At 40.3% G+C, this 24,547-nt stretch overlaps 1 protein-coding gene across 1 annotated transcript in view; it reads left to right on the top strand.

Moving 5' to 3' along the window:
- Positions 1–314: 314 nt before the first annotated feature.
- INPP5F (inositol polyphosphate-5-phosphatase F) overlaps positions 315–24,547 on the top strand; it is a gene marked incomplete at its 3' end in the record, with an annotated part of 44,347 nt that continues 20,114 nt past the window's right edge. The window contains exons 1-4 of the mRNA XM_082002036.1: positions 315–477; positions 15,056–15,136; positions 22,381–22,517; positions 23,937–24,065. Of these exons, the coding sequence (XP_081858162.1) occupies positions 381–477; positions 15,056–15,136; positions 22,381–22,517; positions 23,937–24,065 (444 nt within the window). The 5' untranslated portion in view covers positions 315–380. The remainder of the gene's footprint in view (positions 478–15,055; positions 15,137–22,380; positions 22,518–23,936; positions 24,066–24,547) is intronic.

The following is a 24,547-nucleotide window of genomic DNA, read 5'->3' on the forward strand; positions in this document are numbered from 1 at the left end:
CCGGCGGGTGGCCGAGGGCACCGCCGGGCGGGGACGGGAGCCCCGCCCCTCGCGCTGCGCAAGCCCCGCCCAGCGCCGCGCTGCACTTTTAAGCGCGCGGCGAGGGGTGGACGGGCAGCGTCACGTGCGGCGGCGGGGCTGGAACCCCGAGCTCGTTCCCGGCCGGCTGAGGCAGCGCCCCTCGCCGGGAGCCGTCGGGTTCCCCGCGGCAGCGCGCGTGCGCGCACCCGTCGTTGGCTCGGGAGCGCGCTCCGGCCCGGCCCTCCCCCTTCCGCCCGGCGTGCGCGCGCGGGAGCCGCGGAGCCGCGGGAGCGCCCCGCTCGCCCGCCCTCCCTGCCTCCCGGCGGCGGCAGCAGCAGCAAGGAGGGCGGCGTGCGAGGATGGAGCTGTTCCAAGCCAAGGACCACTACATCCTGCAGAGCGGGGAGCGGGCGCTGTGGTGCAGCCGGAGGGACGGCAGCCTGCAGCTGAGAGCCGGTGAGCCCCCCACCACGGCGGCGGGGCCGGGGCGCGCCCGCGTGCCCGTTTCCTGTGTGGGGAAGGGCGGGCCGGGACGCGCCCGCCCGGCGTGCCCTCGTCGGCGGGCGATGGTCGGGGAGAGGGTCGCTGAGAGAGCAATGGCGGTGGCGGAGCTGCCCTCCGCGGGCCGACGGAGGGGACCACCCTGAAAGCCGCCGAGGGCGCCTGGTCGCGGTGCCGAGCCCGGGGTGAGGGCGGGGGGGGGGGGGCGGCAAGCGCTTGTGCACCGGAGTCTCCCGGAACGTGCCGCGGGTCGGTCCTGTGGGGCTCGGCGCTCCGCGGGCGGGGCTGACCGCCGCTCTCCGTCGCCGCGGCCCTCGGGGGGCAAGCCCGGGCTGCCGCCGCCGTCCCCGCGGCCGTGGCTCCGCGCTGCGGGATAACGCGGGGCGCGCTGCGGCGGAGGAGGTCACGCGTGTCCTGGCACGGGCTGGCCCAGCGGGGAGCGAACCTTCCGCAGGCGGAGGAGCTGTTTTGCTTGCGCGATGTGTTTGTTGCCCCGCAGAAGTCGGGGTGCCCCTGCCGACTGCCCGTGCTTCACCTGGGTGGCTTGTACTGCTGCAAGGCGTCTGGTCACCCTTGCTGGAGCATCGCTACGTGAGGAAGGGCCATCTTGTCTTGGTGGCAGCCTTATGTAAGTGATGCTTGCCAGGGTGGCTGATAAATGCTGATCGCATCACGAATGTGCTCCGTGGTCTCCTCTTTCAGGAGAAACTGAACGGCTGTCTACACCTGTATATTGTTCCCAATTATTTTTCAGTGACTGTAGGTGGCTTAAGTGACAATTGCAGAGCGGGGCTACGCATATTAGTATCAGGCTGTGGAGAAGGTAGTGGGAACAAAAATTGTAGGTGGTGTGGTGTTAACGGAAATTTGGAAGCAACAGTAATTATAATACCCTGTCTGGGAGGTTAGTCAGTTAAAGGTGTCTACAAAATGAAATACCATCCTTAGAAATTAGTTTGCTTTGAGTAATATATGCAACTTAGATGTAAAGGATCATAGTGTATCTGCTTATAGGTTAAAAATACAGCTGGATGTTTCACCAAACGTGGCAGGCTGCACAGATGTTACTTACAACTTTATAAAACTGGGATCCATGTTATGCCAAAAAAGCCAGTTAAGCGTGCATATGACCAGGTTGGCTATCTGAGTACAGTACACTTCATGAGCTTTTTTTAAAAGTCTGGGAAAACTTTACATGTAAACATCAATACCACTGTTATCCGTGTTTATCTGAAGAACTCTTTCATACTGGTCTTTCTTGTGTTATGTTTTCATATTTGAGTCATGTCTTGTCAGTGCAATTTGTTTGTGTGTCTTAGATAAAATTACAGTTTGTCTCAAGTTAACATGACTTATTCTTGTCCAGCAGCTTCACTTATGGCTGAAAGTCCAGTAATATATAAATCACCTTACAAATACTTGATGTTAAGCTAGCAAACAATACTGCTAGTCAATGCAGTGCATGTTTTTACAGGGGTGGGGAAAAAACACCCCTCAGTTTTAGATTTGCAATAGCAAAGGCTAGTGCCCAGCGGTTAGTCTGCATGCTGTTCAGCAGCCTTTTGTCCTTACTCTACCTTTAAATTTTCAGCCAGTATACATGTGATCCTTATTGTGTGTGACCTACAGATTAATGAAAGGTAATATGATATTAAAGTCTCTTATTCAGCTTGAAACTCGATTGTTAGTCACGTTTTCCCATTTCAATGTGTTTGTAGCTTTGTTTTTCCAACCCTGTCTGTGGATCATCTTATTGAAAGTGGGCTCTAGGGCTGTGAAATGAAAGACCTTAGTATGTTAAAAGTAAGCCCAAGAAAGAAACAGTTCTCTCACAAGAAGTATTTCTTGGATCAATAGCTCTTGCTTGTATTAAGACAAAGCTGGATATCCTCAAGTTTACAATTTTTATTACATTTGACCATTTATAATCAAGGCCACTGACCGGAAATGAGTAAATGGATTGCTGTGTGATGAGTCACTGCTGTATTAAAAAAAACCCACGAAGTCGTAACTTGTGTTCATTGACATGTTTAATAGTCGATCAAAAGGCTATAATCTAACTATGTGTCTTGTTTTTGAGGGCCTTGGCTTTATTCTGTCCCACAGAGGCTGCTCTGAATTAATGGATTGAAACGGATAATACTGGCAAACCTTGCAAAGTATTGCTTTATATGATAGGTCTCAATCTAAAGAGCTGATGCTACGCTTTATAATATCCTCCTCCCTCAACTATAAAGGCATGTTCAGAAATTTGCTAATCATGAAAGCTGTATTTCTGACCTCTTTGAATTACAGAGAAAACAGCTTGAATTAAAACAGCAAATATTTACCCTTTTTTGCCTATAAGCAAAGTCTGAGGTTGGCCCTAGTTTGAAGGATGTCTGCCTATGTTTACAAGATGTTTCTGGTGGTTTTTTCTCTGAAGTGAAAGCACTAATGAGTCACCTGCAGGAAGCCCATGACTCATTTTGGCATCATAGATTTTGTTGGGAATTTAGCTGTCTACAGTGTATTTTTTTTTTTTTTTTAGTGTAGTGAAGAAAACATGTGGTGTTCAACCATGCTCTAAGTACCTGACATCAGGTCTTGATCGGGATTTCACTCTTGGTTTACTCTGTTTATGCTCTGTTTGGCTATTCCTGACTGGTAGTTCTATACAGATTACAAACACCATTTTATTGATGCTGTTGGTATAAATAATGTATTTATCTATGCATTTGTACGCACATATAAAAAAGAGCAAAAGTACTGAAGATACTGAATTCTCACCATTTTCTTAGCAGCAGAAAAAGGAATGAGAGAATTTTATGGGTTGAAAACTTCTACTACCATTGTGTTTGCCTTCATAATACTCCAGGTAGTAATGCCAGACTAAGATTGGGAGTAGTTGCTACTAAGGCTATTGCTAGCAGTAATGCTGGTTCCCACCACCCTGAAGAAAAAAAACCTATGAGATATTTTGGGTGATACACAGATTGGAATTATTCTAACACAACTTTTGGGGACTTCATGCTCAAAGACTCCATCACCTCTGCCTGTAAGAGTAAGGTGGTGGTAAGATGTGTCTTGCCTCTGGAGCTCTACCTAGAGGCAAATGAGCATTTGTTTGTTTTAAACACTTTAGGAAATCAGTGTTACAGTACTGATTTTCATCTGTTGAAAATGGTTGTGAATCAACAACTGAAGCAATGCCTCTTAAATATTCTTCTTTTAATAAGAGACATGTTACCAAACACTATTTTCGGAGTGCCAGGGAACAGATTTCAGGTTAGGTGTCTTACTATGATAGTGTGAAATATTCTCTGAATTACAAATCATAAGGCTGTCTAATATTCTGTCTATGTTGCTTGCCTTACTCCTCAGAGACCTTACAGGAGTCATGTAGAAATTACTTGTCGGAATTCCTGAGCTGCTGTTCATGGCTGTAGACTGGAGGAGAAGAGTAGTTCCTTTGTTTGAAGTCTAATGTCTGTAAATGCCCAAGTGAAGGCCTTGATCTAGTGAACGACATAAGGAGCAATGCTACTGATAACAAGAGATGTATCTGTAGGTTTAAGGCTACAGAATAGTCCTAAGCATGGCTCTGAGGGATGATGGACTGGGTGTTAGCTCATGCTACCGAATTAAGTATTTCATACAAAACTGTCTTCCTGAATTTCAGTAGTATGTCCTGGAAACTGCCTGTCTGCTCTGGAAAATTAATTCCAGGGGAGGTAGTAGTTGTAGCTTTAGAAAAATTCTCTCCATATTTCAAGTTACTTCATAAGCAACCTCAAGCTGTTTTTTTGACACTTTTAGCTGCAACGGTTACTGAACTGTTTCTCACCCTTGCCTGCTCATTCTGTTCCCTCTTTTTCCATAGCCTTTCTTAAATGTCAGCACAGCATACTTGTGGTGTATGTGACAAACCAGATGTCAGAACTGATCTGTATTAGCTGCAACCCAGCGAGAATGTATGCTTAAAAAATCTTGAGCGGTTAGTTCCTTGTTGCTGCTTGCTCCTTCTTGCAAAAGAGAACTGAGAGGACTAGGAGAGAGAGGTGGGCTGCTGTATATCCTTCATCTGCTTGAATATAGTAAATTTAGTAGCTTCTGACTGTGAGGAGAGCTTCAAATGTATTTACCAGAAAGAAATTATTTTCTACTTTTATTAAATAAGATCTCCTTTGTAATTCCATCCTTAATTCTTTTCATGGAGCATAGTAAACCTAAACCTGAGACTTAAATGGGCTGATAGTATGCTACACCCTAACCTGGTGAGAATCAAATAAATCTTGAGGTGAGATGTTTCCTGTTGAGTTGTAGTAGCAGACAACAAGTTGAACATAACAGGAGTGTTCCTGTCTTTTTTTTTTTTTTCTTTTCCTTATATGAAGAGGTCTGGAAATGCCAAAAATGTTGTTGCCTTTTTTTTTTGTGGTGATCTGAAAGTTGCTTGCTTTGTGAAGGACACACATCCCCATGCCCACCCCACCCCAAAGTGAATTTGTAATTCAGGTGGATTTGTGGCTTGTATTTTGCTAGCAGATGTTAGGCTCATCTTTCATCTCATGGGTTAGCATTGACTAAATAGTGAATAGGAAATTGTAGACTAACTGCAACTAAAATATTTAGAGCAGAAGGCACTGACAGGTAGCAGCCTTTCAATTAAGAAGGGTCTGCATCTGTATCAAAGGCTTGCGTTGTTCTTACTAAGTTCTTTCACAGTTTAACAGTGTGGGTGATATTTCAGATGTATGTGTAAGGAAACATTAAAACTTTAGAGGACTTAAGTTTTAAACTGTTTGTAGTAAAAGGTGACCATTTATTTGATATGCTACTTACATTCCAATCTACAGTACTTGTTTTGAAAGAACATGATTATTTTTTTAAAATGGTCTTTAATTTGATAGTAGTACACATACAGGAGAAGTCTTATGTTGCTGAAGTTATGCCCTAGAAAGTAATGGTTAATCCTGTACCTTCTCAAGCAGAGAGGTTTTTTAAGACCCTTCCCTGAAGGTTTTGGGTGACGACAGAACGTGATTTGGTGGGCGCTTGCTGGTAATGAGTGAGACTGACAACAGGAAAACACTTTCTCTTGCTTCTCTTCCGAACTGCTGTGCCGCATGGCAGCTGCAGCAGGAGCCCTGAGATGTCAAGGGACTGCAGTAACTTCCACTAAATGCTTCCCTTGAACCGTGAGACTTCTCAGATGGTGGTTTAGAGTTTTCTTTCAGAAGCAAATTCTTCAATGCAAGAGCGAACAGGTCTCAAATACAGCTTAATTAAATATTGAATGTGTGTTTCAGAAGCTCATTCTGTTAGGGTTGTTTATTGAGACTCAGGGTCCAGAGTTAGGCAGACTGTACTTTGTTTCCCCCCCCCCCCCAAATGTCTCAGAGATTTGAGACTACTGACAAAAGTTTTTTTGTGTAGAAGTTGAGAAGTTTCATGATTCATGTGTAATGTTATAAAGAACATGATTTTTTTAATATACATAGCGGTCTTTAAAGAATAAGATACAAGTTTGGTAACTCAAAATTTGCTTCTCATTAAGTGTTAAACTTGCTATAAACATTAAAAAAGTAGTTCTGTTCATTGAATGTTCTGGATTTGTTATAAAAATGCATATGGTTATTCTGACTGAGAAATTCACATGCACAACTAAATCTGTATTGAAACCCCACTATCCTGGTATGATAATCTAGCTTGATCTAGGATGATTTAACTTGTTTCTTTATTTAAACAAACAACAACACAAAAAAAACTTTCCCCAATTTATTTTCAGTGGTGATTTAGCCATATCACTTACTCTTGCAAGAATCACTTGCAAAAATCTTAACCAGGCAATGACAGTTGTTAAAGACAGAATACAAAAACAGAGCCCACTGAGGAGGGGTGTGCCTGTGGGTCTCTGCAGGTTTTTCTTCTCCCTCCATCTGTTTAAACCTTTTGTGAAGTGCTCTAATCCCTGTCTGGAGTTAATGCTTCCAGCTGATCATATTCTAATTGTATCCTTATTTGTTAAAATCATTGCATTTCACATGTCTTCATAGGAAACGAAGTAATAGGAATGGAGTATCAAAAAGAGAAGAAATTGCTGGACAGATTTCTAGAGGAGGAATTTGGAAATAGAGCAAAAACCCTTTTTATAAAAGCTCTGCTTTAGTAAACAGGCATACTAGTACTCAATGATCAGCCGTATAGTCTTGTTCCAAACATCTCTAATTTCTCCCCCAATTAAAACTGGGAGAGGATTTTTTTTTTTTTCCTGAAAAGCTGAACCAAAATGAATGGAATTCCACTTGAACACTTAGGTTTTCCTTTTGAGGAAGAAATTTTACTTGAAGTCCTGAAACAGTGTTCATTGTATCTTTGAAACACTGAAAACAAGGCACTTGAATGTACTTTGAGCTCGAACATACACTCTATTTTGAGTAACGTAGTAAGTATTTACCCCTGATAAATGTTAGGGATAGTAGGCAAGATCATATTGAGATGCATAAAAGATGCCAGCATTGTGAAAAACAGAACTCTGAGCCAAATTTAAAAGTAAATGACCTTGCCCGAGAGGTACTTGCAAATTGTAAATGGCAAACGTGCTGGTCCATCATTCCCTGTTAACTTTCAGTTTTCTCTTTTTCTCAGTTTAAGAAAAACAACAACTTTTCCACATATGGCTGATGCTTAAGTTTTTCCCTGTACTGACATGTCTTCCAGTAATGTTTAAATGATATATTGCTTGTTGGCATTTGATTAAATAGTCAAATTGTCTCCAGCAGTCCAAAGAAAAAGGGGAGGGGGGGGAAATAATGTGGTGTATGTGTGGCATGAAATCCTTTACTTTCTATTCCCGAAACACATGTGCCAAATTTTTGAGTACAATTCCCTTATTTAGTGTTTGAAATGGATGTTGCCAATTTGTGGTTATTTTTCTGCTTTGAGTTTGATTACTTGGGCAGTCAGAGAGGGACGTTAATTATGGAGTGAGAAGCAAAGGTGACCGAGAGGGAAAACTTTACCTTGCTTAGACTTGGCTCACCACAGCTATACCAGTATTTCTCTCATGGCTCTTAGAAAGTATTAACGTCAGTTCAGTGATAAGTAAAACAAACTATTTTTCATAATGATGAAATCCTTCTGCTCAATTAATGTCTATACTTAAATCTTTGGAGGATGGGATAGCTTTCTTGCATCTCTTTTGAGTACAGCTGTAACCTGAGCAAACTTTTTAAAACATCATATTTTCAGAACAAGGGAACACAGTGTTTAAACTGTCAGTTTTGTAAGTAGGTTTGAATAAAATCTTTCTCCTGCCTTTCTGGTAATTTCCCTCTTACAAAGTAAACAGGATTAAAAAAAAAAAATGCAGACAACCTACTCTTTTCCTAGCTTTAAGGATATACCCAAACAACTTGAGCTTTGTTGAAATACCAGCTGAAAATGGAAATGTGTGTTGGTCTGTAGTAATATTAATTAATACAGTGTTGTTAGTTTTGGAAGGAGAAAAGATACTGTTTCCTTACCAGTATCGCTTCTGAGAAAGTATGTGTTTACTAGCAGAGTTCAGCAGTGTGGAAGAAGAAGAAAGGGAAATTCTACAGTCAAAAAAACCCCAAAAACAAACACCCAAACAAAACAAGCAAACAAAAAAGACCAACCACTTCAGTGGCTTAGTGCCTATTTACATTTTAAGAGAGTCACTGCCGGTCACTTAACGGATTTACAGGTGATGCTACTCTCAAGCAGTTGAAATGCATCTAACAGCTTGTTGCACACGTTTAGTCACGTATAGCAGTGGTCTCTAAAGTGGGGTGCACAAGACAATCCACTGGGGTGTGGGAAGAAAATATGTTGTACCATTAATAAAATAATCTTAAAATAGTGTGTATTTTATCTTATCCATTTAAAACATCAGTTTTTGTGTATATTTTATAATGTATGTAATAGTAATGCAGTAGGATATGTATATAATTTATAAATATACATATATTTGGGGAGCATGCTAAAATATTTGTTTACTGATGTGGTACGTGACAAAAAAGTTCGGAGGCCACTGATCTACAGGGTCAAATCCTGTTTGGAGGGAAGATGTTTCACCTGGTAACAGCAACTGGCAGCAGCAGTTGTAGTACAGGAGTTCCTTGTGCAATTACTTGTAGTACTGGATACTCTCCAGACAACTGAGTGTTTTCTATATGTTTTTAAGTTTCCTCAGCAATGCCTGATGACTCGGGGGATTTATAACTGCAAGAGAATACAAAGAAGTGTTCTTTATCAAAATGAGTAGTAAGGATTAATTTTTGTTGGGTACTTTCTCTGGGATTTGCATCCTGCTTTTGCAGCAACAATACAAACTTGCGTTGTATGTTCCCATCCCCGCTGCTTTAAATCTGACACTATTACAACCTGAATATCACTTGAACTGTTCCTGTTCATCTAGTCTAGCCTTGAGATACTGAAGGGAAGTGTCCCGAGAAACTAGATCACTGTTTCGTTTTCCTGGACACAAGCGGGTGGATGTGTACTTTGTAGTGTCCTGTGCTTCTACAGTTGAGGTGGGCACTCTGTAAGGACATTCCATGGAATTACTGTTTCAAATACATCCTTCTCATTATTGGGGAATGGAGAATGAGCAGGCTTTCTAGCAAGGCTGTAAGGTGTCGTAGCAAGGAGAAGGCTAACTGGGATTTTTTTTGAAATCCTCCCAAGTGTAGCCTAGCAGTAGGTTTCTTAAGGGGCGTGGGGGTTTGTGGGGCTGACTGGGGAGAGGTGGTGATTTCGTTTCTCTCTAAAGCAAAGCATTTCAATTCTGAGTGATTGAGGGCTCTCAAGACTATAACGCTTACAGACCAATTAAATATAATTAAAAGAGGTGATTAGCTGAAGGGATAACTTGTTTAAAGTTTGGGGAAGAATGTGGAAGCAAATAAAGTTAACACTTCGTGACAATTAAGAGCTTGTACTTGTAATGCTAAATGTCTTGATACTCTTCCATCTTTCTGCAATTACAATAGCTTAAATATAAATTTAGAAATCTGCTGGAAGTTTTATTTGCATTAGCAGTACTTTATTTCCTACAAGAGAAGGAAGTTCAAGTTTATACTCTTAAGTCTTCCCAGTTAATTTGTAATCTCTTAATCCTGGCTAATATTTCAGAACACTACTCAAAGATGAACTGTAACTTCGAAACAGACTTTCTTTTGAAAAGCCGTAAGAGGTCATAAGGGTCAAATAGTGCTAATAATAAAGTCTTGTAGTTGTCTTTGATGTAAAGCAGACATAATTTAGAGACAAATATCTCATATCTATTTAAAAATAGTATAGATGGTTTTTTCCTGAAGGCTAACACTTCAGGTGTCAAAAGTTACATCAGGAGAGCTGAAGGATTTACTTTGACTTTTTGCAGTGAGTTACTCAGCTTTTACTTTCTATATATAAATGTCTATTGCTTGTGTTGAATGGTGAGAATTACTACTCTCAGGCTATGGAAAGAATTTTTGAGAAATAGCATGCATTTATGTCTGTGTTTATACACTTACATATAAACTGAGCTTGAAGTTCAGTCATGTTTTGTATGTTTTCATGCCAAGTACACTGACAGAAAACACCTTCTAGCCGAGGTCCATTCCTGACAGCCAGCAAAGTTTGAGGAAGATGAGAGGAGTATGCTCCCTGAACTACAGCAAGATTGGAAGTTAAATAGTTATAGCTATTTGTATTGAACCAGGCAGCTGCTCAGTGGTGAGGGCTGGATTCCAGTGATTGCAAATGAAATCTTTTTTTCATCCTGCCTTCTCCCCAAAGGGAGCTGATAGCCTTCCTCAGACTCTTCAGACTTGCCTAGAATCATTCAGTGTTGAGCAAGTGTCTTATCCTAAAGCAGCGGTTCATTTTCTTATCAGAATTTGTGCCTGACCTCAGATCAGCTCTGCTGGTGGTAGACTGGAGAAAGAGCTAGGAAGCAGTTTTGGCTTTTGATGCTCTTCCAAGTTGCTTTTGTATCTATCACCTTCAGAATTAAAATCTGAATCTAAAACAAAAACACAAAGAATTACAGAAAGTTCATCTGGCATTGCATGGCCCTGCATTATTGCTGGTAAGCTCTGAGCGGTGTTGGTGGAAGCAATCGCATCAAAGCTGGTTTTGTTCTGAATCTGTGACGGAAGTTCTATTGTGCTGCAACTGCAATGCTGATACAATCACTGTGAATGGTAAATGTATCGGCAGTGATTGTTAACCTCGGATAGGAATCATCAAAAAGAGGCAATGCTTATTTCAATAGCTTGAATTTAGTTAACAGGTTAAGGGAAAGAATGAGCAATTTTGTACTTTGGGATGGAAACTTGGTAAGCAAGTACATACCTCAGAGTATTAAGGGCACGTGTTAAGACCTATCAAACCCTAGCAATGCTCTCAAATGGAAACGTGCTGAGGATACCAGAGAACTCCCCAAGTCAGGGAAGATCTTCCATGGGGCTCAGCTCTCGTGGTGATTCTTTCTGTACACAGCTTCCTACTTTCAGCTTTGAAGGACAGTGACTATTTTGACAGTGCTCTCTATCACCAGCGCAATACTGTAAGGAGTCTCTTTCAACAAACCTTGTGTTGCAGTTTCAGGTTGATGAGTCTTTGTACCTGCCTGGCTGAGTTTCAGGAGATCAGTAGATGACTAGTGTGATATCTATAGGAAGATAAATCGGGGGGGGGGGGGGGGGGGGCGGGGCGGAGAGTAACTGTATTGATAAATTGCTTTGAGATATGTGAAATACATTTAGGTCTGTTTTGGGTGTAGAGGAAAGTCCAGTGTTTCCTTTGATAGAGCCTGGTGGTAGTTAATTCTTATTGATAAGGCATTTCTTTAAAAAAAAAAAAAAAGAAAAAAATTCAAGCTTGCTATGTGTCGTTTCAGCAGTCAGAAGTGTGGCCACATGTCGTTTATGTAGGCTATCTCAAAAATTTTAACTGAGGATTTTCAGTTTTGTTTTGTATGGTTACTTTCCCCGTTGGCTTTAAAAAGGTGCAAATACCTTCTGTAACACATGTAACTGTCTACCAACTTAGACTGCCTCTTATTCTTCTATATTTTTCTTATATATTTTTCAGTGAAAGACTAATCCCCTGCAGGCTTGCAGTTAACTTCCTGGGATCTCTGTATATTTAAAATTGTCACATAAGCAAAGATTAAGTGGTTATAATTTTCAAAGATACAAGGTGGTGGCTGAAGATAGCTGCTGCCAGAATTGCCAGACAGACTAAATGACTGCAAGCAATCAGTCTTGACCAATTTTACAGTGTTAGACAAATGTTGGAGACAGCTTCTTCCAAAACAGAGTAAAGAGAGTGCACTCAACATCAAAGCCTATATTCTTTGGGGATCGGTGGGGGGGAAAGACAGTTAAACATTTTAATTTAGTTCATCCATTTTACATTTCCAAAGTGTACTCCTCAAGAGCAAGAGGTTCATACCAGTATTTACTGTAGTGATATTTATTCAGCATGATTGGGTGTTGGCTCCGAATCGAGATATGGTTGTCACACAGGAAATTGAGCTATAACTAGTAATGAACTTCTAATCAGAAGGTCAGAACCAGATGTGTTTTGTTTTAGAAACAACTTGCTTCTATACTGTCACACATACTTTCCTATAGAAAGTTCTCCAGAAATTGTGTAAGGAAAAAAAAAATCTTATAATACTGTCACCAAAGAAATTCAGTGTGATTCCAGCCTACAGGCATTTCTCCTGTAAGATTTCTTTGCATCTAAGTTTTCTTGGACACATTAATTTCTTCAAATGTTGCTAAATATGTGCTGTTTTTTTTCTATGCTCTGCCTTCCCCATGGAAAACTTTCCTGAAACATCCAGCTTTCACTGTTAGTAGCTCGATTAATCACGCTTGCCTCAAGAGCCAGCGCTGCCCAGCTGGTGGATCCCTATCTGCTGTCTTAGAACTGTCAGTGTAACGTGCATTTAACTCCAAATGCATTCTGTTTTTTTTCCAGAGTTCATCTATGCCTTAAGTGAACGTAGGAGTCAGAGTTTAGAGCCAGTTCTCATTGTACCTCTGTACTCCTAGGGAGAAGTATTCCTATAGAACTCTTGGATGTTGCATATGATTATGTCTGGGGCTACGTATGTCAGAATAACCCCCAAAACTAATAGAACAGCTATGCAAGACCCACTTGTCCTACAGTCCCTGATACCAGTTTTCTTGTCCTTTTGCAGGCAAGTCTAAACTGTTATTTCCTTATATCTGTAATTAAAACAAAATCTTGTTTTCTCACTTTATCTCCTATATATTTATCTAGTAAGTTCCTAGAAGAAAACCTTACTTACTATCCAGAGCTTTCCTACTAATATCTCTTGTCATAGAAGGAAATCAATGGTTTAAAAAGACTTAGATGGTATTCTAGATTACTGAGTTTGTAGTGGTTTGGTTGTGCCACTCCTGTGCCTAGCTTTTTTTTGGCTGCTTGATGTATCTGAGCTGGTTTCTAGCTCTCACAATGGAACATGAATGTGGAAGTCGATTGCAAAGATAGCAAAAAGTAAATGAAGTCTGAGACAATACACCTCTAGAGAATTCCTGGGGTGAAAGCAAGACTCTGGGATGGTGTGGGTGAACTGGGAAAGCAGGTGGAAGATTTAGGAGTGAGGAAAGCTGCCTGTGTTCCTTTTTCCTGCGAGTCTGATAGTGCAGATCTTCCACTCGGCATACAGATGCTCTTGCATGTTATTTGGACTGAAACTCTGAGCTCAGGCTGTGCTAGAGCTTGTTTTGTATGAGCACAAGTTTTCGGCATACAGATGCAAGATGGGTTTAGGTACTTCAGCAAGGTTTGAGGGTAAATCGACCTGTTCACACTGTCATAGCCTCTGTCACCTATTTCCTGGTGCTCATCTATGTATTAGGCTCCTTAAGAACTGCCTTTAATTACGGCATGATTCATGCTGCGTTCTGTACAGACCAAGTAACGGTCTGCAGCACTGCGAACAGTGAAACGGGAGGACCCGGGAGCTTCTCTGCAGATGCTCCATTAAATGGCGCAGCCTGATTACAGGCGTTATTGGTAGCTCCGTACTGCCGCCTGCAAACATCGCTTCAAGTTCTGCTACCATGTGCTCTTAGTTCTTGCTTGTCTGCATACAAGCACATCTGTATCCCATTTAAATGAGGCCAGTTTAGATCTCTCACAACAGAAATGGTCTGTCGGATTTCATGTAAATGCTGGTATTTAATGATGAAATTAGCCGACTGTGGTTTACTATTAAACGTTACGCTGAAAGCTAGGAATAAATGTGTGTTCTTGGAATAGCTAAGTCCTAATTACAAATATTTCGAGAAGGATACAGTGCTTGAAAATAAGTATGTAAAAGGTATCAGACTGACTATCAGTTGTCACCTGCAGACCTCAGGCCTCCAAGAAGGAACTAAGGTCTTGCAAATAGTGTGTAGGTGGGTGATTTGTACTCTTCTGGATCTTAAGGCATTGCGTGAATTTGCTCTTTCAAATGTTCATCTACTTATGCCGGGAGCGAAGATATTTAATTTGTCTGGATATTAAAACTGGAGAAACCCTTCCCCCTCACAAGTGAGTTTTGGTAGATAATAACAAGCTTCTTGTCCTTCTTGGTATGTAAAAACCTTCCCTTCTCCTTTGCCTTTGCAAGTTTGTTCTCTCCTACACAGATATTAATTGCTTTTAGGGATTTGTTGTCACTTAAAAGATTTGACTTACTAAATTTATCGTTTCCCACAGTCTTGAACGGGTACTAAACCACTATTATAAACTCTTACCGAGTATCAACAACGTGTGTCTGTGTGACCACAGGATACTCTTTGTGTTTATACCATCTTACTGACTTGCACCAAGTGGCGGTTTAACGCACATTGAGAGAAGTACCCTTCACAGATTAGAAAGTGGTAGCGTTGCCTTCCTGCTTTCTCTTCTACTTCCTATGTGGTTCACTGGAATTTCTTAACAGGAGGAGAATTAGAAACCTAAAACTTAACTTTGTGTACTTTGACATTCCACGTAGTTGTTAAGAGGGTTTTTAAAAAAGGGGAAAGTGTGTGTGTGTGTGCATGGCGGAGGATGTGAAACCAATAGTAACTTGATAGGTATAGGGGAGAGCTGGGGCTGAAAGTTAATACCTGCTAGGTTTTTGGAGCTACGTTATTAACTTCTTGATCTGTTTTCAATTTTGCTTTAGCCATGTAAAATTTCAGTTAAGTTACAAATTCTAGTGGATATTAGAAGAATTAAGCCGCCATAAAACTGAATTACTGTAGCCCAAAACAATTATGTATGTAATTTTTTTTTTCTAAAATAGTTTAGGTAGGACTTTAAATTGGAAATGTAGTAATTTGAACATAGCTACTTCTTAACAAGCAAAAATTAAACAGCATATGTATCTTATTCTTACTGCAGGAATCCTGGTGTATTTTCTGCCCTCTAAGGTGGTGAAAGTGGAGAGAATGACCATCACTGGATTAATTGTCATGTTGAGTTTACTTTGAAAAAAACAGAGTTTTCTTCTTTTTTGCAGCCACCGATCTTCTTTTGGCTTGGAATCCCATTTGTCTGGGCCTGGTAGAGGGAGTCATTGGTAAAGTTCAGCTTCATACAGGTATGTCGTTGTTTGGTGTGTGGTGGTTTTTGTTGTGTGTGTGTGTTTGGTTTTTTTTTACTGCTAATGCATTTTGTTTTAAAGCCTACTGCAAATAATACTGTGTAGCTCAAATGGAATTATGTAGTGTTCTTTGCAATGGAGGAGTACTCCCCAACTATGTGTACTTGTCAAAGTGATTATATTATAGCTGCAGATGCAAATTCCCTGTACTTTCCAGTGTATGTATTTTGGTTCGTTGCTGTCTTGTGAATGCAGTTCTCTATTTTTACAAAGAGTGGAAATTTGTACTTGAAGTTCTGTCTGAAGCTCCATGTGAGATGCATAAAATTATTGCACCTTTTTGAATAATGCTTTAAAGCAGTTTTTTGTTGTTGTCCTATGGTACAGTGCAAAAACTAATGATGGACGTTTTCACAAACATGTAAGGCTTGAATTCTGAATGCTATATGAAAATGTGAAGAATTACTACCTTGGTAGATGACTATTTGAAAGTAAAAGGAACACTTAAACTTATTTGTAGTTAAATGTAAGACATGGCTATAAAATGAAAGCAGGTGTAGAATGCATTGTGATTTAATGTTAAGCCTGTGTCTGATTCAGGAACTTACTCCTGTAAAATAAGTTCAGTGCTCTTTTAGCTTTAGTCAGCTGCAGATTCCTGCAGGCATAATAAATATTTATTTTGAGATATACCAGCTTTGTCTAGAAAGATTCTTCTGCCAGTAGAGCTCTGGATATCTATTTACTGATGGATAGGGAAGCTAGCCATGAACTCTGCTTCACTTACTGTGTGCTGTTCTCTTTGTGAATGCTTAGACCCTGCATTGAAAGTAGTGCCTGGCAATATGATCAATACAGGTAAAATTTCAAGCGTGTTCCAGGAGAGCCGGATGGATTAAGTGCTGAAATGGATCAGATGTTTGTGGTCTGTTGAACAGAAACAGATTAGTCAGGATGGCAGGGGCACACTAGCAGCAGGGGAGGAAGGACAACGGACTGGTTACACCACTGCACGAGTGTGTGACAGGTCTAGTTCTATGAAATGCTTGATTCCATCGTTGCTGTAGCCCCTGGGTCTCGTTTCTGAGAGTAATAGTTCATAGACCATCTCTCCATGAAATTTGTGGTCACGTCCTCTTTCCAATTGCATCGCTTCATCTTTGAATTTCACCTGAGGTTTTTTTTTTGTCTGTCCTCATTCTACAGATCTGTTCAGCCTTCCTTTTTCTGATCTGATGATACGAAGTGGTTCAGACTCTGCCATCTCACTTTCTCTTCTTGTCCAGGTTGTCTGTGCTGTTCAGCATGTGCTGTTTATGATGAATGATGGCTAAACTCCAGTAATGACCTTTTTCTGCTGTGGGAAAATGCTCAGTGATTGTTTTAGCATGTTTTTTTTGTGTGTTGTTTTGTTTTGGTGTGGGTTTTTGTGTGGTTTTTTGTTTGTTTTTTTTAAACCAAGCACTTGGGTACATAGAGTGTACCTTCCCCCTTCTCTGCAGGGAGTCTAGTATAAAAACCTTTGAGGGGGGAGACCTTGCCAAATGCTTTGTGGAAGGTCTAGTATGTTATGGCAACCGAATATCCTTGCATGTGTGCTTATTGTGAGGCACTGCGCCTGCTTATGAAAGCTGAGTTGAAACGTTCCTCAGCATGTGACGCTTCAACAGGCGCCAGCTCGCTGTTGTCAAGTAAATTAAGACTATCAGGTAATAAGCCTGATATCTGGTCTTCTTTCCATGGGTCCTGTAGAGCTACTGAATCAATTACGCTCATCCAGGCACTCCATTCAGCTGCTGCTTAGGCCGGTGGAAGCATTTTGTTTCCTCTCTGCCTTGTTCAGATGACACCATCACAAACTGTTCACAGACTGTCCTTCTTTGTTGTCGATATTCTGGTATTTAGTGATGCAACTGTCCTGTAAACAGACATTTATTTTCTACCTTTAACTGTCTGAAGAAAGGTAAAATCTCAGCTATTTATCCTTACCCTTCTGCTGAGAACTGCTGCTCCCTTGAGCCCGCTGACAGTCGCTGATGCCTGTCCTCCCTCAGGCTGCAGTCGAAACGAGAGGGCTGACCGCGGTGTCTTGCATAGGTCTCTGGAAACCTGTTATTGTCAGTGAACTTTTACTTGATCATATTCAAGTGTAGTTTTATGTAATCCTCTAGCTAACCATCTAGCACTCTTGCAGAGAAACCTGTCTTCATTCCTTATTCTTGTATCGATCTTTGTCACCTGGGAACTTTGTCAGCAGAAGTTGTTCAGCGATGTTAAATATTTGTACCATTATCTCCAGACTGAGAGTACTGTGCCGCAGAAGCTGAAATGCTTTTCTCCCAGAGCTGATCTGGAACGGGAGGACTTGTTGCTCTGATTTCTTCTCCCCTGCCCCCAGACTACAAGGATCAGAAAACTTAATTTGAAACAATTTTGGCTAACTAGATTCCTATATGGGCTTTTCCTGCTCAGAACCTTGTTAGTAGCTATAACGAAGGAAAGAAGTGCTTTTTAAAAATGCTTAGCACGTGATGACTAATACTGGAAACTTTAAATACCTTTTTAAGTATTGAAGTTGCTACCAGCGCACTCTGAAGCTGTCACTAAGCCTGTGTGTGCTTCAGTGTCTTGGGCATAGATCCTTACAGGTTCTTGAAAGATTTACTTAATGCAAGAATGCTGGAGTAGTCCTAAAATGTCCTTGAAATGTCCATGTAGTCAGTCCTGGTCTGTCCTTAATTTAGTATTGAAATTCCCTTGCCAAGTTGCTGTAACTAGGGATGAGATTTAATTTACTCTTAATCTTGCTGGTTTTATTGCTGGCCTAGTCCAGGAGAATTTGTAGAAAAGCTGCTGTGGCAGGGAAGCAGTCTTGTAGAAACCAGCTAGGCAACGTTACATGGTTTATTTTTAATTCTTTAAAGAATTTTTTCTATGAGAGGGTCAGTTGTACATCTGGACATAACTGTACACTCACATTGGAGATGAAAGTCTTATTTAAAGTATCATTTGGTTCTTGCCCAATACTGAATTTTCTTAAATATTAAGATGCTTTTTTGACGCAAAAAACCAACCCCAAACAAAATAAAAAATTAATTGAGTATCAGAATGCAAGGATATGGTCTCTTACCTTTTTCTGTTCCATCCCAAGATGGCTTGTAAGAAAATGTGGAGTAAAAATGGGAATAGAACGAACAGGATTTTAGCATGTGTTGTGGAGGTAAGTTACTGAAACAGAACATTGCTCATTTTCTTGGTACAGATGCACAGTTAAAATTATCTCTGCATGATCTTCCCATATAGAGGCAAGCACATCTCTTGCATAAACAGTGTCTCCTTTATAGAATATTAATTTTATTTTGTGGTCCACTTAGTGTGCATACATACAAAATATAAGTGTAGCCACTCAATTTCCTTTTGTAAAAATCCCATTACACAACTAGAAAGAAGTTGTGTTATTTTTTTGTTAGAGTAGAAAGTAGATACTTTAACCCGCTAAAATGGTAATGGTAGCCTGAAATTGAATCACCTTTGATCAGAGACTGCTTAGCAAGTTGATCAAACATTGTAGTGCTAGAATATGCTCAGAGTTGATACTCTATATCTAACTATAATCAAAGCTGGATTTCTTAACCAGTTCCAGCAACTTCCACTTAACTCATTCATTGCCACCGCACATTTTTCCGTTTCTTGGTGAAAGCGCACTCCTATGCCGCTTGCTGTACTTGTATCAATTTGGTGTGCTTTTCCAATGATGGTTGATTAAGACCCAAATGAAACGCTGCTGGCAATGTTCCATAGACCCAGTAAACAGAAGGGAAGTGGAGTTCCTCCTTCCCTATCCCCAGGAAAGGAAAGCTTTTTTTGTTAGCATGCCTCTGAATCTTGATAGCAACAGTGAGTGGTTCAGCATCTGAAATATCTTCAATGAGTTGTAACTGCTGCCATTTCTAACTTCATCCAATCAACCGAAAACATCCTTTTTGCATGCAACTAATTAAGTTAGCCAAGTAACAACAAATATGAAAATGATAGCATGGAATTTCTTGGCTAAAATCAAAATACTTCCAAAAAGCAGCATTTACAGTAAACTTATGCACAGTTTAAGAAAAGTTACTGCAAAAGCATTTGGGGAAACTAAATGCTAGATTGTTTGGGGAGTGTTAGAGAAAATAAAGAGCAGTGGTGTGCTGACAGTATTGAAGCAAAAGAGGAGCTAAATTCCTTTTTAGTGAGGAATGGGAGGTAACAGCTTGCTTTAGATATGGTACTTTAAATTAGTTGTTGCCGTCTACTCAGCCATAGTTCATAAAACACTACAAATGAACATTAGATGTTCAGAGATTATTTAAAACATGCACTCCTCTGGAATGATACATAGCTGTAGTGCTCTCATGTACACACCGTACCACCCACATTGAGTAGACAATAACTAACCTTTTTTTTTCTTAAAGAAAGTAGTTCCATTGAACAGCTTTAACTGCAGCAGCACATACTCTGTTCAGGGATTCAGTTATTTAGATATTACTGGCAATTATAATATGTTCCTTCTGTGGCTATTGTTGAAGCTTTTACTTTAGGCCATACTTCATCTGCATAACTACTTCCTGACTGTTTTCTTTTGATCTGGGGAATTCCTGTTTTTTCTTTCAATGTTCTGTGGCTCTGGCTATAATACAAATAGTTTTGAAACGTACACCAAGATGACTTTAGCATTTTAAAAAAATGCACTTAAAAGGATACAGAACTCACTTGGCTGTATTAAGCTCTTAAGAAGAAGTTCTTGTTTACTGCTACCAGGGTTTATTAATATGAGGTAAACTAAGGAGTAGCCAGAGACTTTTTTCTCTTCCAGTTTTCACTAAGGTGTGTCTGCTTAGAAATGCCTCTACATTACACTTTTTTCCCAATGGAATCATATTGATTATGTCACTGGAGCTCTAGATGGTATCCTTTCTTAAAAGAGTATCTGGGTTTTTTTTTTTGTTGACATACACTGGTGATCTCCTCATAGGAGTAAGTTGTGTGGCTAACCTTCTGCAGGTGGGAGTAGATGAGATTATAGGGCTGCCCAACAGGAATATCTGTCTGGATGCCCCATTGTACTACCCTTCCGTGAAGCTTGGATTGCCCTGGGGTTCCAGAGGCTGTATTGTGTTAGCCTGCTGGAAAGCAATATGGAAAATGGTCGGCCTTCTTTTTAGATAAAGCGGTAGACATCTTCATCTGCTGTTGGTGTTCTTGGCGGCATTTCGATTTCCCCTTTTTAAAAGGATTTTCTTACCTATTCATTGGTCTTCTCACTGTTGTGTAGAATCTGTCCTGTTTTCCTCAGCTTCCCTTTTCTTATTTCCACCTTACCCTCATGGGTGCTAGGTGGAATGCTGGAGGCAAAGGCAGGTGTTCTCCAAGTCGTGTTGCCTGTACCTGTACAGAAAAAGCTGTTCCAGCACCCGCTGTCAGTGGGGATAATTGTCTTGCTGGCATCTGCTGTCACTCTTTTGTCCTTATTTGTTATCCTTTGACCAGTTCTTAGGAGACTGTGGTTATGCCACAGCTTTGAGTAACCTGGTGCAACCTCAGAGCTGACCCTGCTTGAGCAGGGTGACTTGCTGAGATCCCTTCCCACCCAGCTTGTCTCCGTGATCCTACAGAGATTGTGATTCTGATGCTGTGTTCAGGAAGTAGTGCAGGGCTCCCTTTAGAGGGTCACATGCACCACTTAATGTATATCTTCATCCCCCTTCCCCTCCTCCCTTTTTGGGGGGCAGCTTCTGGTTCCCACAACGCATTTGTAATTATGAGGATCTGTAGTTTTTAAAGGCAGCTTAGTAGCCAACATAAGCACACCTTTTTTTCTAAAACATCTTTTTTCCTAAAGATGGTAATATAGAACCAAAGGAAGGAGTGGAGTGTAATAATGCACAGTAGTCTATTTACAATGATTATTCCTTTTCTTTAGATAGAAGAAGCTGCTGCTTATACATGTCCTGTCATATTTGGGTTGAAGTGTTCAAGGTTTTCTTAATTGCAGTTATTGGAAAGATGCTCACAACTTAGAGCTTTAATTCTATGCTGAGCGTATATTGGAAAATCAGGGAAAAAGAGAATAATTCTGGGTGTCCTGTGACTTTAAACACATTATCCTGGGTTTTTTTTAAGCACTCGCAGGCTAAGATACTGTTTACAGTTTACTATGCAAGGAAAACAGACTTTGTATTTGCTGTAGAGCCTCTATTTAGAGTTTTCAAAGGCTGTATGTTGTATTCAAAGGCATAATACATGACACAGTTCACTGTCACAAGTGTGGAAGCATATTTAAGTCTACTGTAGCAGGCTTTTAACGTCTGTATATGACCTTTTCAGTTGTACTCGGTTGCTTCTCAGTTGGGACAAATAGTGAGTGTATGTGTGTATCTCTAAGACTTTCTGTGTATTTTGCATCACTCTTAACAGAACTTTCACTTCTGACTCAAAAGCCTGGCATACTACTAGCATGCTACTGACCTAACCAAGGGATTAAACTCTAAGGAGGTTAATGTCCAGGCAATACTCAGCAGTCAGTGGGAAAGCTTGTTGCTCTGTTTCCCTGTTTAAAGTGCTGAAGCTATAATCACAAATGTTGTAGATTGAATGTGTGTATGGAACACGCCTATTACCAATATCTTCATTAATCTTTCTCATTAATTTCTACACCACTTAGATGCGTATACTTCAGGAATGATGTTGTAAACATACATGAGCTGCTTTGTGATGCAGTCTGTGTTTGTCCACCAAACTTCTTAACTCATGAATATTGTAATCAGACGTTATCTCTGTCTGTCTTGTTTGCTGTTTCATATACAAGAGAAGGTACAAACGGAAAAATCTTAGCTTGTTGTCTGAGCTCCAGCTATTCTTTTCAAATTGTACTGCCATTAGTGGGAATGTGCATCATCCTAGAGATTGCCTAATTGCTATAGATGAAGCAGTGGTAACTTTACCTCTGATGGGTAAGTCTATGAAATGGTTAATCTCCTTATTTTATTTGAGACTGAATAAATATTGTTTTGTAGTTGTTTTTGTTTTTTTTTTTTACTGCAATGCATAATAACAAAACAGCACTAGTGAATCATCGTTCACTGGTGTCTTCTAGTCAAATGGTTCCTGGCAGGGTTTTTACACTGGGGAGAAGCTTCTGGCAGCCTAATGCAAGTAAATGCCTGACAGACAAATCAAAGCATCTACTAATCTTTTTCCAGATTTACCGTGGTGGCTACTTTTAATTCGTCAGAAAGCATTGATTGGCAAACTTCCAGGAGACCATGAGGTTTGCAAAATAACAAAGATTGCAGTGATTCCACTTTCTGAAACAGAACCTCAGGATCTGGAATTAGAGGTATGACTGTCTTTAGTGAATTCTGACTTCCCCCTTCTGCTTCAGTGAAACTTAAATGTGAAATGTAATAGTTTAACACATGCTTCTCACTTCTTTTTCCTGGTGCATTCAGACATATTGAACATTTTGTGCTTTTTAAATACTGTTTTTTGATTAAAAGTTTCTTTATTTTTTAAAGCAGATATCACAAGTTCTGTTAGGAAGGGAAGTTGCAATAAAATTATACCCAAACTTCATAAAGACCCTTGAAAATACCACACAAGAACAAAGTTTTTTTTACTGTAATTGAGCAACAGATCATCTGAGAACAGAACTGAATCCACTGGAATCATCTAAAAGGACAAAGCTGTAGACTAGGACAGGAACTTTGGGGTTTTTGTGTTTTTTGTGGGTTTTTTTTTTTTAAAGCAAAAAAACCAACAGCTCTCCTGATTACCTCTTTATGACTGGGATGGTAAGACTTTCAGTAAATCCTAGTACTCTAAGCTGAGTAGCAGTTAGTAGACTGTTGGGAGAAGAATCCTGTCTTCAGGCTGCTTCTTTCAAGCATGTGTGGCAGGGGAGCATGATGATGGGGGACAGGATGATTTGTGATAGTCTCTACGGTGCCTGTATAACAGCATGAGAATCCTTCCCTGAAGAGGGAAAGAGTAACATGGACTCTCCAAAGCTTTGTTGGAACTCTAGGAGCATGAAGAGCTGCTGAAGCATTGTGTCAGAGTCTGGGCATTAGAACATCCCAGGGTCTGGGGTACAAGAATCTAGATGTAATACCTTCCTGTTCTTAGTTGTGTAGGCAAGAACATAGTGCATCAGCTAGGTGCTTCTGTGCCTAGAAATCTGTACAAGAACTCAGATTTGCAGTACCCTCTTCTAAGTACTTCAACTTGCTTACTCCTGAGGTTATCCCCAAATATCTCTAAGGTAGGGCTTCATGTGTGTGTTTTTTGGGGGAAGAAGCTGTCATATCTTTCTCCTCTGAATCAAGAGAGAGTATATTATTTTTTTTAAGGGGTGATCTTCCTTCCATCCAGTTTTGGCATCTTAATTCTATAATTTGGCTTAAAGGGAAACCCTCACTTTAAATGTTGCAGATTTTTTTTTTCCAAAAGAGAATGAATAAAGGAAAAACAATAAGTGAGTAATACTAATTTACACTGTAACTTGAGGTGGGTCGGGATACTCAAGTCATGTCAAATAAAGGCAGACATTCTCACAATCACAGGAGAAAATACCTTTTATAAAAAAGAGGGAGAAATATGCTATAGCTGGAAACCTGCATGGTCCCCCTGTATTTCAGAATGTCACCCCTAGGTCTGTGGTGTTGCGGTCTTGCTTTTGTAGACTTTTTAATTAAAATTTCCTTGAACTTGTTAAAGAGTATTTAAGTATTGGTTTTAATTCAGTATCATTATTTAGCTTTGTAAAAAGCACCATTTTGGGATAAACAAGCCAGAGAAGATTACACAGTCCCCAGATGACACAAAATTTCTGCTGAAGACTCTTACTCAAATTAAATCAAATGTGTCTGCTCCAAATAAAAAGAAGGTAAACCTTTCTGTTTTCTTGTTTTTTTTTTTTCAAAATGTTTAACTGGTAATTCGAAGGTTGTGATGGATAATCAAATGGAGTACTAAGACCTGAAAAGAGAACTAGTGAAAAACTGCAGAATGTGCAACTGCTCTGTCATGAAGTTCAATTTAATTTTTGATTATTTAACTGTTGTTCTTCTATGATTTTTCATTTTGTAATTATATAATTTTGGCAGAATTACTACTAGACTGCCTTCTTACCAGGATTTGCTTCTAGTGGGATTCCAAACTTCTACAAATTGTTCTGTATAAGCATGTCTTACCATACAGAATTGGAGACAAAATTTAGTGCACAGTTCCTCAGAGAACTCCATACGATCTTTTGATAGAATAATGGCTTCAGTTTGAAAGTCCAAACAATGTTAAAATTGGAACAGGTAGATGCAGTATTTCACAGAAACTCTTGAGGCTGAAACTTCTGGAGCTTACATTCAAGTA

The sequence above is a fragment of the Phaethon aethereus genome (assembly GCF_964289735.1).
Source record: "Phaethon aethereus genome assembly, chromosome: 7".
Classification (NCBI taxonomy): Eukaryota; Metazoa; Chordata; class Aves; order Phaethontiformes; family Phaethontidae; genus Phaethon; species Phaethon aethereus.